The 18,275-nt window shown below is 34.3% G+C and overlaps 2 protein-coding genes across 2 annotated transcripts; one reads left to right on the top strand and one right to left on the bottom strand.

Moving 5' to 3' along the window:
- Positions 1–1,823: 1,823 nt before the first annotated feature.
- Positions 1,824–6,176, bottom strand: LOC108773369 (nucleolin). Its single transcript, XM_018539146.1, has 5 exons — positions 5,924–6,176; positions 2,970–3,221; positions 2,700–2,894; positions 2,389–2,516; positions 1,824–2,295 (listed from the first exon to the last, which is right to left on the bottom strand). The coding sequence occupies exons 1-5, from the start codon at positions 6,035–6,037 to the stop codon at positions 2,277–2,279; spliced, it is 708 nt and encodes a 235-aa protein (XP_018394648.1). The 5' UTR covers positions 6,038–6,176; the 3' UTR covers positions 1,824–2,276.
- Positions 6,177–8,706: 2,530 nt separating this feature from the next.
- LOC108773362 (dipeptidase 1) lies at positions 8,707–16,837 on the top strand. Its single transcript, XM_018539137.1, has 8 exons — positions 8,707–8,842; positions 11,563–11,689; positions 13,563–13,734; positions 13,968–14,405; positions 14,807–15,065; positions 15,564–15,648; positions 15,830–15,905; positions 16,490–16,837. The coding sequence occupies exons 1-8, from the start codon at positions 8,756–8,758 to the stop codon at positions 16,722–16,724; spliced, it is 1,479 nt and encodes a 492-aa protein (XP_018394639.1). The 5' UTR covers positions 8,707–8,755; the 3' UTR covers positions 16,725–16,837.
- The last annotated feature ends 1,438 nt before the right edge of the window (positions 16,838–18,275 follow it).

The following is an 18,275-nucleotide window of genomic DNA, read 5'->3' as shown; positions in this document are numbered from 1 at the left end:
TTTATGCAGACAGAAAAAGATCTCTAGTCGTTTATAATTATAATACTGTTGGTACGGTAGTAACATGTTCAATTGTTAATTCTTCATTTTTTACATTCAAAATAAAAAAAAAAAATAACATCTCAAGAAATTTCAGAAAACAACTTATGGTTTTGGAGGTATCAATAATTATTATTGAGAATTAATTTATGCTGCCATATTGGAGTACTTCTTGAATAATAGTATATTTCCACATATCACATTATAGATATAGATAATGTACATTCATTTAACTTTAATCTAACAATGGGATCAGTAGTTATATTTAAAGAAATCTGCGATTTAATGAACTGAATAAAATGAAGAAATGATCTGAGATTTAAAATCAAAACAAATAACATACTCGTTTTATTGAGATCAATTAAATGCGAATTATTTGATTTTAATAAAGTTATACTATTATCTACAAAAATATATTTGGGAAGAAAAACGATGTTAAATGTACATTGAATAATATATTATTATATATTATTATAAAATGTATGTATAAATCTGTTCAGCTAATATCAATTGGAAGTTTATTTGATATTACTAAATATAGATTTAATTTTCTCTAAGTTATAACATCACTTAATAAAGAAAAATGCCTTTTATTTTATCAAGTTATACAAATAAAACCATAGTTAATACAGACATATAGAAGATTAAATACACAAAAATATCATACATTATAAATAAAAAAAATTTAGAACATTAATCTTTACATAATAGAATTTTCATAAGCAATCATTTCATAAAAAATCAGTTTTTCTATGATAGATTTTTCGACTTATACAATATCAAACGATAAAATCTTGCTAAAATCCATATTACATCATATTACTATGTCAAATGTACAGAAAGTAATTATACAAACGAATAGAAGCGTTGTAGTCATTAAGGTACAATGTACAATTGTGGGAAAACTCAATAAATATATACCACAATTGAGTTTTGTGTCTTTTCTTATACATATTAGCCATAATTTTCACCTAACAAATTTATCAGCTAAATATATTACTAAATGTACCATTTATGACACATTTCGTAGAAACGAACTGTTTACTATATAAACTATTCAAACATTTATTTCAAACGTGCTTTTACTTGACATAAATAATCACGAAACTTATCTTAGAAATCGATGCGTGAAGTAACACAATTTTATAGATATACCACGAGATCAAACTAGACTGACAAAATATGATCGTTAATAATATAAGTTAACTTTGTACATACAACTGATCCACTTTACAAGTTCGATGAAACATATGAATGTAGGTTGTCAATTACTGGAAGGATCTGTTAATTTTTATCTTATTATGATAAGCGACACACAAGAACTGGTTAGCGTCGTCCGTAGTAGTTATGAAAACTGTAAGATTCCCTTAGAGTTTTTTCTTTTTTATATCATTTAGATATTAACTAGCATTTTTCTAGTCATAGATTTAGTTGAAAGAAGGTGTATATCGATCATTAATAATCAACTAATTAACGCAACTCAATTTACGCTGTTTCTTCGTATTTGTTCAAATATAAAATCATCTTTCTTTTTACTATTATATCAGACATGATTGATACTTCCATTTATTTCTGACTACGAACGCGCTTGAAATGATTACATAGATGACAAGGTCAATGCAGCGTTCATAGAGTTTAAATAAACAGACTAATGCCTATTTCTACCACAATGCAGATTAACTTTAATCTCGGATCAATTTATTCTTCGTCTTTTTCTAGTTCTAAAAATTAGAAAAAGTTGAACAATAAGTTAAACCGAGATTAAAGTTATTCTTTATTGGTGGAAGCAGGCATAATAGTGACATAAACAAAATCGAACATCAACATGCATCCTTTATACTAGGTAACATTGAATTTCTGTCGAAGATAAAACATTCGTAAATTATCGAGTTTTTCTGCTTTTACTAAACTCTGTAAATACGATGCATGTAGCGAGCAGCTTTCTTGATAATTAAAGCTCACATATATATATTCTGTCAAGGATATCAATTATAGCTAAACTACCTCCAGTAATAAACTCAGAGCCATGGTCCATCCAATCTTATATTTTAAATATGAACTGCTACAGTACCATGTCACGAACTCCATTCATGTGTATGTGTAAATTGTGTAAATTGTGTAAATATATGTTTCGTGAATAGTGTACATGTAGATGTAGATGTTTCTGTTCTGTCTTTTCTTATAATATATGTTTTCTTAAGACGTATATAAACAAATAAGAGCAAACTCGATCTAATCTAATCTTCTTTATCATCTCTGAAATTAATAAAAAGAAATTTATTAATCACATTATACGTATATACTGCAACATTGTAGATCATACACAATGGACACAATACAATTACATACTTTACAACTTCTTGTGGTTCCGATGGATCAAAATGAAGTTCAACAATTGTCTCTTGTCTACTTTGCACTTTAAAGGACACCTGAACCGCTATGTACTGCTCTTTGTTACTTTGTTGCCAGCCAGAATACTGAAATGAAATGTTATTTCTATAAAATAACATTTATAAATATAACTTATGTGAGATTTATGCGCTACAAGTTTCTTTTTATCTAATATCGACTAATACAATTGAATTACAGGTCAGTTTAGCGAATGTTAGAATATATTAATTTTTATTCTGAAAAAAAAAAAAAAAAAACAATGTGCTTACTGTCGTTGTGCTTTTGTACAATACTTTTCCATCTTCCTCAAAAGGTAAAAACTTTTGCAGCAACGCTTTTCCATCTATCCTCCATAAGGTTGGATAAGTGCTTGATTCCACATTGGATTTACCCTTACTGGATAAGTTATTTTCCTTATTCTTATTAGATTCAATGTCAGCTTTTAAAAGAACAAACGAACCAGACTGCAAGAAACATTAATGATAACTTCTCTTTTGAAAGTTTATTATAATCGACTGAATCATGACCCAATGACTTACGGTGTATTCTTTCTGAGTCTCTCCAGATTCATTGAAACTGTTGTCAGAATCATCATCTTCCTCATCCTCTTTTTCGTCATCGTCTTTCTTAGAACGCCTTTTCCTTTTTGACTTCTTTCCTGTATCAGAATCAGATTCCTCTTCCTCTTCCTCTTCATCCTCTTCGAATTCCTCTTCTTCTTCTTCATCCTCTTCTTCAGAGTGCTGTCGCTTTTTTCCTGCTCCTCTCTGTGGTCTTATTTTAGTACCCGCCTGTACATAAATCACAAGTAATACATATCAAAATTAAATATTTTCTATACCGTTCAAAGCTGGATCTTGAGTGATTTAAATAAGATTATAAATTTTTATACACCATATTTATAGTTTCTTTGAATTGCGTGCCGAAATAATTTTTTGAGATTTATAAACGCAACTAAACGACCACAAAGTCGGTATTCATAATCTTATTTTCAAAACTCTCTCTTAAATCTTAAATACAGTCTTAAGATGTCACGAACCAATCAAAGGCCGATAATCATAATCGATCCTTATACTTGAGGTTGGCTTAAGCACAGTCTTAAAATATAATGTCATAAACCAATCAGAGAGAGCCGTATTAGCACCTTAAGACATTACTTAAGGACAATCTTGAGAACGGATTATGAGAGAATACCAGTCATAATAATATCACAAATTATATATATAAATTGTTTAGTCTAGTAAATATATTACCTTGACTCCTGACCGAGGATATCATATTTTCCACAATAAATTTATTTACAGATTTTTAATATATTAAGATCTTTTTAAAATAATGCCAATTGAGCATAAAATTATTAAATTGCTAAGCAATTTTAATTTGTGATATTACTATGGTAATTCAGTTACTCTCCCCACTCTGATCTCCTATGAACCGCCATCGGCAAAACGTTCTGCTGCTTTTTCATGGGGCGATAAATCGCTGATCGTTGTGGATTGATATTCTGTATTTTTTAAATCGTTTTCCTTAAAGATGTAATTCGTGTATAAAACTAAAGATTAAGAATGTGTGTCAAAGTGAATTTAAACTGCCCGAACAGTATTTTGTCAGTAACATTGCGAAATGAATTGCCGTCGATAGCAGCTAAAGAGATTAGCAAACGACGATTGCTGGATATTGTGTGCAATTATGCGAAAGTTGGAAGAAAATGAGAAGAGACCGTACAAGAAGAAGCAATATATACTAGGTGGCACCATATCTAAAGGATCGTCCGGAGCATAGTTTTTACCATGTGTCGATTCCTAAATTGACCATAGAGGATGGAGTACGACTTCACAATTATTTCCGAATGTCCGCTACACAATTGGAGGAATTATTGTCGATTGTTGGTTCGCTATTAGTAAAAGAAAATGTTATTTCAAAGCCCATACAACCGAAAGAACGTTTGGTAATAACATTGAGGTTTATGAATGTTTAAATTATTGCAAATTTACGATTGAAAATTCAAACCGCTCAAATCTGTCTACTTATCGTTGTAGTTCGGCCTTTCCAAACTTCAAGCGGCAAATTGATGGATCAGGAGATCAGAGTGGGAAGAGCCGCTAGCGTTTTGATGCTGCATGAAATTGCACCTTTATTAGGCTTTGCGGCAGTATATATGTGACCCTATATGGTTCACTTCTATGTTATTTAACTACTTAATATGTGAGAATGTATAAAATTCTTTTTATTTTATTGTATTTAATATACACCTCTTGAACGCGCAGCGTAAAAGAAGAGAGACTTATAAAAGCTTGTTGTTTTAAAAGTGTAAGGCAGTTGTTTTTTTTTACTTTAGAATTAAAAAAATATAATAAAAGTAAAATATGTATGATAAAATACAAAAAATATAATACAAAATGTAATAAAATATAATAAAGATGACAAATTCATCATCCAAATAAATTCTAACATTCCAAAATTAGGTGCTAATTAGATGCTGAAGTTCAAAATTATGTAAGTGTGTGTGCTCGTTCCGTTTGGCAGGAATTCAAGCTGAAACGTCGCTCGCGCGGTTGGCTTACAAGAGAGAACTTGTCTTAGAAAATTAGATCCTTCTGTGAACTATATTTCTTCACTACCATTTGAAGAAACGAACCCACACACAGTAACGTTCGATTCTACCGATGTAAAAAATTAACTTTGATCTCGTCCTAACTTATATATCGTTTACCTTTTTCTGTTCTTAAGAATTCTTTGTCACTTTCCAATTTCAATTTTCTATAATTCTCTAAAATAAAGGATAAAATAAATCGAGATTCAAGTTGAACAATTCCAGCGAATTGTGGCATTCCTCTCTGGCGATTTGAAATATGCCGACCGGCGGGCGTAGAGGCGTGGCGCCACTGAGCAACCGACCAACCGGCCGGCGACGATGGCCGTCGCGGAACGATGCGAGATGGGAAAAGACCGTGCTGGACGAACGGCCCTATCTCGAAAGATACGTCGGGACAGCGCGCGTCGCGGTTTCGCGAGCAGACCCGACGCCGAGGTTCTTATCTCGAGCGCGTTTCGCCCCGCGATACAAAGGGGGAACGCAATCGACTCCTCTAATGTCACCGTCTGCCGCGCCGACGCCTCGTTCCTGTCACGGAATACGCGGTATCGTCTTACTGGCGCATTCATGGCGCGAGTCCGATTCATCGGGGGAAAATCGCGAGAAGCGCGAGTCTCGCGATAAGCAATCCCTTGTTCCTGGAGCAGCTGAATAGCGTCTCGGAACGTCGGCGTCGATCGTTCTCACCCTCCTCTCTCTCTCTCTCTCTCTCTCTTTCCCTCGCGCGCGCTCTTTCTCTCTCCCTTTCTCAAACGAATGTCCCCTTATCGCGCAAAACGACGCAAGCACGATAAAGAAAAATTAGCCGTTCTCGTCCGCGGACGTGGGCGTGACGGGATGGGGAAAAGAAAAATCGAGCGGACCGCATGCGAGGTGTTGTACATCTGTTTAATTTACCTCGGTTCCGGCCTCCGGGGTCCATTCCTCCTCGGAGGCGCCTTCGACCTCCGGATAATCCGGATCGTCCACCTCGTAGTCGTCCTCGTCCGAATAATCCTTGATCTTCTTCATGCTGTCCTTGCGCGAAATGTTTGCCGATTTCCCGTGACACTGTCCGTGAAAAGAGCGTCGTTACGCTGGTGGTACGCGCTGCGGAAAGGAGGTTCGGTGGAACGTGCACACGGTGCACACAGAACACACGGAATATCGCAAACAATATGGCGGTCGGTAAGGGAGGAGGGAGGAGGAACGCTCCCTTTATTATCACGAATTCGCGCGGAGTCGTGGACGGCGTGGCGCCGCGGCTTCGCAATCTGTCTCCTGATGGCAGCACCATTTCAATTTCGTCGTTCTCGCGATACCTGGCTAATCTGGCGCGATACCTGTCACTGTCTATTACCGCCTCGCTGTAACCTCCGTTCTCGCCGATTAAGCGACGCCGATTCTGAAAAAAAGAGTATCGAATTTCAGAATCGATCCATTCTTTTCGGTTTGATTCGTAATCGTGTATAGATTGGAAAAAAAAAAAAAAGAATCAATTCCGAAGAATCGATTTTTTCGATTCGTTTTCTTAGCTAAGTTCTTAGAGTGAGAAAGAACGAGGACAAAGAGAAGGAAGGAGAGAAAAAGGGAAGGGAAATCAATCCATTCTTTTAGATTTGAATTTATAATTGTTTTTTTAGTAAAAAGAAAAACTTGTAAAAACTTTAAAATGAAATGATTAACAAAATTATATACAAGGATTCTTAATTTTTTATATTGTGTACTCTTTGATCGTATATATTTTGACATGAACTTTTTTCTTTTTAGAAAACTCAGAAAGTCTAAAGTCCATGGTGCAGTGATTGGCAGCATCCAATCGCGCACCGTATCGATCATGCGCCTCTTTCGAAAAAATAATTTGGAAAAATTGAATTGCCCACTGCCTATCACAGCAAATTCTGCGTATGGAATTTTTTTTTATTTTCTTTTTTTCTAGCGTTGTGATTGGCTTGTGCGCAAAACTGGCTCGTGTACAATTGACATATATAGTACACCCAAATTGAACCGGTACGATTCTGTGAAAAATTGGATCGATTCCGAAAAGGTCGAGAGATTAAAGAATCGCTTGAGAATAAATTTTTCAAGAGCAAAAAGAATCGATTATTCTCGATGCATCGATACAAAAATCGGCATCACTATCGCGAGCGCGAGAAAATGAACATTTATGTGTATATTCTGAAATTTCAGACGTGTCAATTGCAGGCTACAGCTACCTCCGGCCTCCAATATTAAGCTCAAAGCCTCCCTCTCGCCATGGTCTTGCATCCCCATCTTATATTTTAAGTGTGATTGATATATTGTGTATCTTATTCACAAATATATGTATACATGGTATTCTAAAAATCTGACAAGGATGTTCCTACTGCCACTCATTTCTTACTTGAGAGCAATAATCAGAATATCCTTAAAATACCTTCAAACTATCAGGTGCTATCCAAGTTACTGAAGTACGTTCTGTTTTACATCCTAAACAGCGCACAATATTTATGGGATATTTACAAAATATTTATAAGATTTATTTTTAATATTTTGTGGTCTTATTGCACAGATCATAGATAAAAAAACTATGAAATTTTTCTTATATATTACAGTAAATGCTATGAAAATATTTACTGTTAATTAAAACGTGATAAAAATTTGAAAAGTATGTAAATTTACTATATTGATTAAATAACTTATGTATATCGAGTGAATTTTCTCACTTATGTAACTTTTACCTCACTTCAAGATACACAATCGACTTTTAAAAACAATTGCTCGGTCGACCAATTATTTTCTGTTAAGATATTTTAATTATGTATTTTTTTATTTTATCTCTATTGATCATTTTATCATTGTTTTATTATTTTTGAAAATATCGATACTATAGTAAAGCCATACAATTAATTCGTAATTTCTTTTTTTATCATAGTTATTCAATATATAATATATTATTAAATTAATAAAAAGACTTAAGCAGAACAAAAAATTATAATAATATCTCAAAATAATTCAACAACAAACAGATGAACGTCTCGTTCTGTTTAGAAAAACCTTGATTAAATTATTATTGAGTAATAATAAATACTCGTGTAATAATAGGAGAATTAGAATATTTGGAGAAAAATAAAGTAATTGATTAAAAAAAATAATTTTCCCATCATGAACCCTACGTACAATTAAAACTAACACACATACTATATAAATTATATTATATAAATATATTTACCAGAATTATATTATATAAATATATTTTTCAGATATATATTAATTTTAGATGAAGCTATCTTCTCCCTTTCTCTATCAAAATTAAATTTAGAGCCGGAGGTCCATTTAATTTTGCATTTTAAATATGTGAATTCGTTACAATACTTCATACATGCATTCATCCTATTATAATTTTTTTGCTCATAAGAAAGAATAAATTATCGCGATTGCTAAACAGAGACAACATTGATTAAAATCATTGAGACTCTGTGTGCAATTAACAGAAACATAAATATATTTTTTTAATTTAATTAAATATAATATCCAAGTTACACGCTCGTTGTAGAGAGTTAATAAGCAACATTCTCGATGCAATATCTCGACGATTGTTAATAATTTTTCGGGACTCGCGCAAGACCGGGTCGATATAGGGGTTGGAGCATGCGCCGACGCTCGACGTAGCGTCGGGACGCCGTTCCTTCCGTATTTACGATAGCGGCGGTACCAGCAAAAACCCTGGCGCAAGGGTGAAGAACGGACGGGTGAACGCCAGAGAGAAAAATGTTCGAGCTCTACGGCGTCGGTAAGGACGGCATGGTGTATCGCTCGCCACCTCCTAGGAGAAAGGAAGTCGACATCCTTTCGGAGGTAGGTAAAGCACGTCAAACCCAGCTTGAAATATCTCTTGTTGATTCGTTAATTGTGCCGAGAGGAGAGCTACCTCCTAATTAACTTATTGTCTACGAGTTTGAGAGACCCCAGGGAACATCCGCTGAAATACACACAGTGCGACAAATAATTTTTAAACCTGAGCCTATAAAACGCGGTAGAAACAAAATATTCTCGTGCTTATTGTTTTATTTATTCTCAAAATAATCTCCTCTTGTGTGTGTGCTTTAAAGCTAATTCTAAGTCTGTAATTGGAAGCATGGGACCGCTCTTTGTTCTCCATGATAAAATTTCAACGTCGACTTAAAATTTGTTCGGGAAGAACTGTCATAACTTTATCATTCGATTTGCATGAACTGGGGTGCGTTAGAAAAAACAAAAATGTATCTTTCCAGTGATGCTAATATTCAACAGATGGTGCCACTAGTTGCTGAGATATATGGCGCCAGTCTTAAAAATTATTTGTCGCACTATATATATGTATTATTATTTACCTCCTCTATAATTGATGATCGAGTTGCCCACGCATACAATACACGGATGCTACACGCGTCTCGTGTTCTTATTTTGACTTTTTTCTAAAGCACCAAACAGGTGAATTGAGCTTGTCTATAACATCTTTCCGAGATGTTATTTCTTTTATTTCTTGACATAATGGAAAAAGTTGGAAAACAATCTAGAAGCGCTTCTTATCAGTTCCTATATATACATACTATATATTTCTATACATTCTTTACATGTTATATTTATATTATATTATATCTTCTTCTTTTTTCTTATATTAAGTTATTATATTAAGTTCTAAATTGTGTAATATAATATATTTTACATGTCCATACAATTCATAGCACTAGAAATAGTTTTTACAACATTCGTTGTAAGCATAATTTTCGTGTACAAAAGTAGCATTATATAATAATTGACAATTAAAAAGAATGTAAATTCTTTTAATCGTATTTTTCTTTTATATATAGGTATGATATAAATATATATATATATATTTATTTGTATTATTATCTTACCAGTCTTGTATATCATAATTTATCTAATATTTGTAATCATGTGACTTGTTTCCTTTTGTATAAATTATTTATTTTAGTACTAGTATAACAGAAATTATAAATATATCGAGAAGGCCTAAACTATTAGGAACAAGTTATACAAAGTGATAGTTTATTGCCATTTAAGGAGATCCTAAAGTCGTCTGTATTACCGATTAAACTATATAATTTTTGTATAAAACAATTACTTTTTTCTCTTTCACGAATTCGGAAATAGTTCTCTAACTGTGCCAGCAGATTAGCGACAGAGATCAAACGGGATCGAGCTGCAAATCAAGCTCAATTTTTGCCGTCAATCTTCTGACATGGCGTATCAGCAGGCTTTCTTTTATATTAAAAATTAATTAATTTTAAAATTTTCCTTACTTTTTTCTTACTTAAAAAAAAAAACGTTTCTTAATTTTTGTTATACATATATGGCATTTAACGCTTTAAATTATGCGGCTGCTTTGTGGTCAATCTTTGATTGGCCCCACAAGGCTGCCGCCATTACGCGCAATGATATACCTTGGGTGCGTTCCATTTAACACGCCCACAACGCTCGTGAAATCATCCTTTTTCGCGATTTTATCCTTGTTATTTATCAAGTGTCAAACAAGGAAAAACGATGTTCGTGAGCGTTGCGAACGTTAAGTGAAACGCAGCCCTTGTTTCCTACATCATGCAAAAACTGTATACAAATTTAACATCGAAAAGTAAACATAACGTTAACGTTTTCATTTGGTGAAGATGCAACTCTTGATCTAAAAAAAACTCTTAATTGTTTTTCCATCATATATTTTTGATTGACTATTATATGTTTCATACTATTTTATTAATAGATGTCCATGTAGTTTAAATCAAAGAGGATTAGACTTTAGTTTGAATATTTGATCGAAATATTATGCAGATATTTGTGATTTTAGGTGAGTCCTTAGTGAGGCCCTAAATTTTCGGCACTTTAATAAAAAACCACCTTAACTAACAGGAATACATTACATCAATATTATAATTACCTATTTAACAATATAAATGTAATATAACACATATTGTACGTAACAGTTACATTGTTGAGTAGGAAATTATAACATTATTATATTATTGATAGTTGGTATTTACTATAGTCAATAATTTAACCAATATTTTCCATTTATTAATGTTTTTTGTAAGCAAAAAGTTCAATTAGAACATCACGTTTATGTCAGGCTATGTCAGGATTGTCAGTAACGTTTGAAGATAAAGATCCGTAGATCCGTCAAAAGATACGATTAGTTTCTATTTAAAAAATAAAATCAAACTTTACACGATAAAAGTGTTATGTGTTGATCGGCGGGACGACGAGATATTTGCGTAAACCTCTCGAAATGTTGATTCACCGTTGATGTTATTTTTACGATCGTTTGTGAAAATCATCTTCCAGGGATGTTTCATGCAAAGTAGTTTTTCTATTTTTATCTCTTCTCTCAAGGCAGACGTGTTTTTCTTCACGATACGCGCGTCTTTCATCATAACTTACAAGCCGCTATAATACCGGCATAACGCGACGATTCGCGTAATGCGGATAATACGCGGGGATTATGCAATCGTTGCAATCTTAGAATTTAATTTACGGAGACGATTGCTCGGAGGCTAGCTTTGTAAATCAACGCGCTTTTACAGACCTGCCTGCAGCTCTCGTCGCCGGAATTCATGAGAAAATTGCCCAATGGCGATGCACTTCACCACATCAAGGACACGGGGGTCTCGACTTCCTTCAACAAGACTAAAGAACAACCAAAAGAGAGCAGTGAGTCTGTGGGTGCTTTCCATCTGACGACACAAGTCGACACAAGCGTCGTTCTATCTTTCTTGACATTCAGAGAGTGACAATGATAAAACGATCCTTGTGTCGACTCGTGCCATCAGATGAAAAGCATCCTATATAAGTCATTATTGCACGCAGGGTTAAAATTAGGATACTTGAGAGGTGCAGTGTGATATTTCATTTCTGTTTTGTAAAAACTAAATTCGTAAGAAATTTTAAGGACCTTGTAAGCATATGGAGAGTTTTGTATCATCAAGTGTAAGAGATATTTACACTTGATATATAAAGTTCTTTATATAAGATTCTTATAATTTCTTAATACACTCTGAGTAAAATAAAAATTACAGAGGGTAAGATTGAGATTAAACTTTATTTCACGTTCTGCCGATGTAAAAAACTTGTATCTTCAGAAACAATATCATATAAGAGTTTCATATAAAAAAGTATTATGTTAGAATCAAGTGTAAAAGATACATTCTTTCTGAGTAATTAATTAATTTTAAAACGAGCGAATTCTTACCTAGACAGTAGAAAACGTTTATGATAAATATTTATTACTATTTATTTTTTGAAATGTATTAATATATTTTAAATAAAGCTTTATTCGCGAGATATTATATTATTAAAATATAAACTAATATATTTTATGTAATATTTATGATAAATATAAATAAACATTTCCAATAAATATACTTTTTTTACTTGAATCATAATGTCTCATTAAGTATTTTTGTAGCTTTTACTGTAACATTTATAATAAATATTTCATAATATTTGTAATATTTACAAAATATTTAAAATATCTTACAAATATTTTGTAATATTTCATATAAATATTTCATAAATATTGTATGTTATTTGGATAGTGTATTATTATGGAGAACTATTGTTTAATAAATAATTGAGATATGGATCTTCTCTTGAGTTAAATAAATTTGTGTACATAAATTATTATACTTATTACATTATATATACTTGCATCTAAAAGAGTGACTATAATTACAGTCATCAGGATAAGTGACAACTGGCAAAATCAAATTAGCACGGATTTAATTTATCGTGTCGCGCTCGATCGCCGAGCACTTTCTCGATTATCCCATCATCCCTGATCGTTTCCGATGATCGAACGCGGAGACAGCTTCGACAGTTTCTTTCTTTTCTCCAATTTTGCACGTCAACGAGTTCGCTTATGTAAAAGCATCCGCGAGCAAAGGGAAGAAAAGTCCATCATGCGACGAGAAACGACGAGCGGCGAGTGATTTGATATGATTTCTATTTACGGTTCGGTGATCTCCTCAACAGATCAAAGTTTCAGTCATGGTGATTTCACGTACGGATAGATACGATCTACGCTCGGCTAGCCTTCCCGATTAGAGAAGATCCTGCTGCGGCCGGTATCGTTTCGCCGATGATTTCCGCAACAGGCTGCTTTTAAACCGATTCCTTATCTGTTACACACAAACAGATTAACAGATTAACACGTTAAATCTAAGCACGTTAATAATTATGTAATAAATATTTATTTATTATAGATTATATATATAATACATATATTATATATATAATGTATATTAAAAAAATATGTATATATATATATAAAATCTCTAATAGTACAAAGCTAAGAAAGTGCACTTCAAAAGTGCTTAAAGGTTAAAATGTGCCTTAGATATCTCTTATAAATTTCGTTTTTTTTTTAAGTTTTATAATAAATATTTTTAATTAATATATACATTTCGTATCACTGTATTCGTTTGTCGAAAATTAGAATAAAATCTACGAATTGAACGATCACAATAATTTTTCAGTTTAATCGAAGGTGCAGATTAAATTAGATTTTGACACCACCAATTTATAGGAGGCAATGCCGTGAGAAGATGGATGGTAATGACTGGATTCTTCTTCCTTGGATGTGCCTTGGTGGCTGGAGTCGGTCTACCTTTAGCTTTGGAACTTCGAAGTTCTCATTTGCTGGAAGCCAGATTGCAGGTGGTTCGAAGAATGCTTTCGGAGATTCCACTGATCGATGGGTAACAGTTGCATTTTATATATATATTAGAAAATAAGTTTTACTCCCCGAATTATAAAATAAAATATATCTATCGCTAAAAATAATCGGTCGCAAGATTATTCAAAAAGAGAAATGTTAAGTCTTTAATGTATCAGTTAAAGCTTTAAAATAAGCTAGACGATAAATTACGTTCTACCTATACATATCGAAGTTGTAATCTGTATTTATCATCTCGTATGAATTGTCTGTCAGGCACAACGACTTCGCCTGGAATCTGCGCAAGCATCGCGGCAGCACGAAGTTGGATAACTTCCCTTTCGACGAGGATCTGTCGCGCAACAACAGCTGGGGTCCGCAGTGGCAGACCGATTTGATCCGTTTGGAGCAGGGGATCGTCGGGGCGCAATTCTGGTCGGCCTATGTACCATGCGAAGCCCAGTTCCTCGACGCCGTGCAACTCACCCTCGAGCAGATCGACATCGTGCGTCGACTCACGTTACGCTACCCCAAACGCGTCCGACTGGTGACGACGAGCAGCGAGCTGGAGAACGCACACCGGGACAGGGTGATCGCCAGCCTGGTGGGCATCGAGGGTGGCCACAGCATCGGCACCTCCATGGCGGTGCTGAGGAGCTTCCACCGGCTGGGCGCACGCTACATGACCCTGACTCACAAGTGCAACACTCCGTGGTGAGTTCGACCGCTGCTGCCTCGGAAGATTAACGTCTTTTACGTTCGCGAGACGCGCGTCACATGAGCGTTGCGCGATAATGACAGCGGAAAGGAGTGAACCTTGGAGGAGCAAATTGGCATCCTGTGTTAACATTTGCTTTCACATTGCTGTGTACTTTGTGTTTAGATTAATTGTTCGAAGAGAGCCTAATAAGACCCGAGAATATTATTACAGCTTATAACCAAGCGGTTAGCTTAAATACAGATAAATGGCATCTTGGTTTTCTGAAAGGAAGTAACTGGAAAATTTCTCATCTGTGTACTCGAAATAAATCTTAATCGTGTCCGCATTTCTTCTATTGGATTTTTAGTTCGACGTATAGATATTGAATATCCGAATATTGGATTTTGATTTCTAGGGCGGATTCGTGCTCTGTGGACGATTTAAATTCGGACGCACCCTCTGATTTCCACAGCGACGGTCTCTCGCCGTTCGGGAAGACGGTCGTCCGAGAATTGAATCGGCTCGGTATGCTTGTGGATCTCTCTCACGTCTCGGTGAGGACGATGAGCGACGCCCTCGCCGTGACAAAGGCGCCCGTTATATTCTCGCACAGTGCTGCCAAGGCTCTTTGCAATTCCTCGAGCAACGTCCCAGATGATGTGTTGCGAAATTTGGTAAGAAAGAAAAAAAACTGCCCCTGTGGAAGTTGCATATATGACTATTACGTGCGCATTTTGAACACACTGTCTTGAAAGTGCACGCTGGCGATGAACGCTATAACTGATGTGATTCGTAGAAATAAATTAGAGTAGTAGAAATGTATGATTTAACTTTATGGGCGTATCCAGGATTTTTCAAGAAAAAGAGTTTATCAATTCTGTTATCACACAAACAACAATTTTTAAATAAATTACTTTTTTGAATATTTTGAAACTTAGAATGTCTCCTTCTTCTTCCTGATTTTAAATACAAAACATTTTTGTAAATTGTAACTTTTATTCTTTTTCCTGAAAGGAATGTAGATAATTTTTTTGTAAGCCGAATTTACTTAAATATTCGTTGTTAATTATTTCGTGGAAGCAAGAAATTATATGTGTTCATCGAGGTTCATCGAGGTGACACAATGTTTGCCCGAAGATTAATCGCGCGGCTTTCATCTTTGCTTCCTCCAGTCTCTCAACGGTGGTCTGGTTATGGTCAGTTTCGACAGCGCGCATTTGAGCTGCAGTGATAAGGCCTCCATGTATGACATCATAGGTGCGTAAGTAGCGCAGCGTAAAAAATAAAAATCAAATACTAAAAAGAGATCGAGGGTCGAAATAGTAGTAAACGTTAAAAAACTCCGAGATATTTTATATATATATATATATATATATATATAGAGAGAGAGAGAGAGAGAGAGAGAGAGAACGAGACACAACGCGGTCTCTTTTTACAGCTCACATCAATCACATTAGACGAATAGCTGGCGTGAACCACGTGGGCCTCGGTGCGGGTTACGATGGGATATTGAGGTAGTTAAAAACACGCCGGCATTGCCGTATCTTTATTACGTTCCGGTAGCACTAATGCATGTTCGCGGAAATTACGCAACGCACAATGAAAATTAAGTATTTTCCAATTAATAGTTTTCCAAGTTACTCCAATACACTACTAGTTACAATATTATTAATACTGACAGTTTATTTAAACATTCATTCACATATTTTACTTGAAATTAAAGCTGTCAAAATATTTTTGCAGTTATATAAAAATAACTTGTAATAATTAATAATGATCTCCCTAATTTGTGTTACTAATTAAAAAATAATCAACGAGGTATTTAATTTTATTTCTTTCGAAGAATGGGTATACATTTGGCAAAACATTCCACGCTTCTTCGCTGTAAAAATAAATGTACGATTGCTTAATTTTCTATCTGTCATCTGTGCCTATTAAACTCACATTTATTAATTTTTGCATTCTGCATGCTTGACATAAATTCAAAACGTTGCAGTTATGAGAGATTACTATTCTATTCCATCGCGTAACGTATCTTTGAACAATCCGATGGATCTGTGCAATAAGAGAATTGAAAGAAACATTTGTACTTATTCAGGCCACCGACAGAATTGCCAGACGTTTCCGGCTACCCCTTGTTGCTGGCTGAGCTGACCAGAGACCGTAGATGGTCTGCGACCGATATAAAGAAGCTCGTAGGCGGAAATTTATTGCGCGTCCTCAAAGAAGTGGAGGATCACGCGGCGACTCTGTTACATCAGTTTCCGGCGGAAGAGTGGATTCCTCAGGAGCTCATCGAGGATAGCGCCTATTGTAGATACCACGACACGTAGAGTCGTCTCTCTCGTTCGTTTCCGTCATCGATGCTGTTATTTTCTTTCCACAAGTGTTTTTTTTTCTTCGTTTAAAAAGACACGTCATTGTATCATCTTTGTACCTGGAGCGCTCCGACTGTTTTACATTTTTAATAAAGTAGCGGTAGATTATCTCCGCATGCTTTGTTAAAACTTCTTGTCTTCTTTACTCTACGCAACACCTCACGGTACGATTGTAAACAAAATATTATCCTTTTCCTTATCTGGACCTCCTCTGTTCTTTCTGGAAGACACTTATGTGTGGAATAAATACTTTATATTAATCGCTCATTATAACAACGTTAATACGATTTAAAAAAACTTTGATATTTATAATATTAATTATTTTTAATTTTGCTTCATCACAAATGAAACACGTATTAATAAGCATGTTTTGATCTGTTTGACGATCGGCCCAGTTGCGTCACATTCAATTGCGATTATGATCAAAATGGACGATAACAGTTAAGTCAATTTACTTTGTCTTGTGTCTCCTCTCCGTGTCCACCGTCACATAATATATGTTGAAGCAATTATTTAATCTCGCACACACATCTATACGCGCACAGACATATGTAAACATGCAACACTACAGCCAACAGAGGCAGACAAGTCGCAGTATGTCAATTACATTCGTTTAATATTTAACTCCAGGTTTATATTTCAATCGGGGACGGCGCCGTAAATAATATCTTGATCTGCCATCTGAATCTCATACGGTTCTTTAAGGACAACAAATAAGTTGCGGAAGCTTCGACGTAGTTTGAATAATTCATTTACCTGACTCTGTGGAAGGAGTTGTCTGGAGATTTATTAATAGCATCTACTTTTTATTTGCATGCATGCTTTTCACGCCGCTCTGATTAATCTCAGATCGTGATAAAGTCATCGAACTTAATAATTGCTCGCGAATATTTTACTGATATGCATCGACAATTTAATAACCGAGAAAATTATTCTTAATAACGCATCATAAACGAATTAATTTCTGATATAATAAATATTATAACTTCTATTATACACAATTTCTATTAAATACAATTTCTATTAGGTATATACAATTTCTCTTAGAAAATGCGTAATGATTCCATTTTAAAGTAGAATTTTGTAATGTTTAAAAAAATTTCAACAATTTTTATTTCAATTTTTATTTTATTGCAGAGAGATGATAATAACTTTTAATTTGTTTTACTCTTTCTGTCAGATAATTGTTGTGTGTGTGTGTGTGTGTGTGTGTGTGTGCATGCGTGTGTGTGTGCGTGCGTGCGTGCGTGTGTGTGTGTTTAGAGTAATTTTTATTTATATATTAATATTTTAGAGAATTAATTTCAGTCATTAGATATATAAAATGAATAATTAGCTAAAATAATAATAATAGGCTAAAATAAATAATTAACCAATTAATTAACTTTCGAAAAAATCTCTATTTTCTAAATTACAATAAATGTAAAATTTTCAGAAAGTAATATCATTAAGTTTTAATGTGGACGAAACAATAAAGCTACTAAAAATACTTTACGGATAGTGTTC

This window comes from Cyphomyrmex costatus, unplaced genomic scaffold, assembly GCF_001594065.2.
Source record: "Cyphomyrmex costatus isolate MS0001 unplaced genomic scaffold, Ccosl1.0 scaffold205, whole genome shotgun sequence".
Taxonomy (NCBI): domain Eukaryota; kingdom Metazoa; phylum Arthropoda; class Insecta; order Hymenoptera; family Formicidae; genus Cyphomyrmex; species Cyphomyrmex costatus.
This window is presented reverse-complemented; position numbering and strand designations above follow the sequence as displayed.

Coding starts and splice junctions, on each gene's coding strand:
- LOC108773369 (XM_018539146.1), bottom strand. CDS start 6,037: ATGAAGAAGATCAAGGATTATTCGGACGAGGACGACTACGAGGTGGAC. Junction 3,222..5,923: donor CCCCGGAGGCCGGAACCGAG/GTAAATTAAACA, acceptor ATTTATGTACAG/GCGGGTACTAAAATAAGACC. Junction 2,895..2,969: donor AGACTCAGAAAGAATACACC/GTAAGTCATTGG, acceptor TGTTTCTTGCAG/TCTGGTTCGTTTGTTCTTTT.
- LOC108773362 (XM_018539137.1), top strand. CDS start 8,756: ATGTTCGAGCTCTACGGCGTCGGTAAGGACGGCATGGTGTATCGCTCG. Junction 13,735..13,967: donor GAGATTCCACTGATCGATGG/GTAACAGTTGCA, acceptor ATTGTCTGTCAG/GCACAACGACTTCGCCTGGA. Junction 14,406..14,806: donor CACAAGTGCAACACTCCGTG/GTGAGTTCGACC, acceptor TTTGATTTCTAG/GGCGGATTCGTGCTCTGTGG.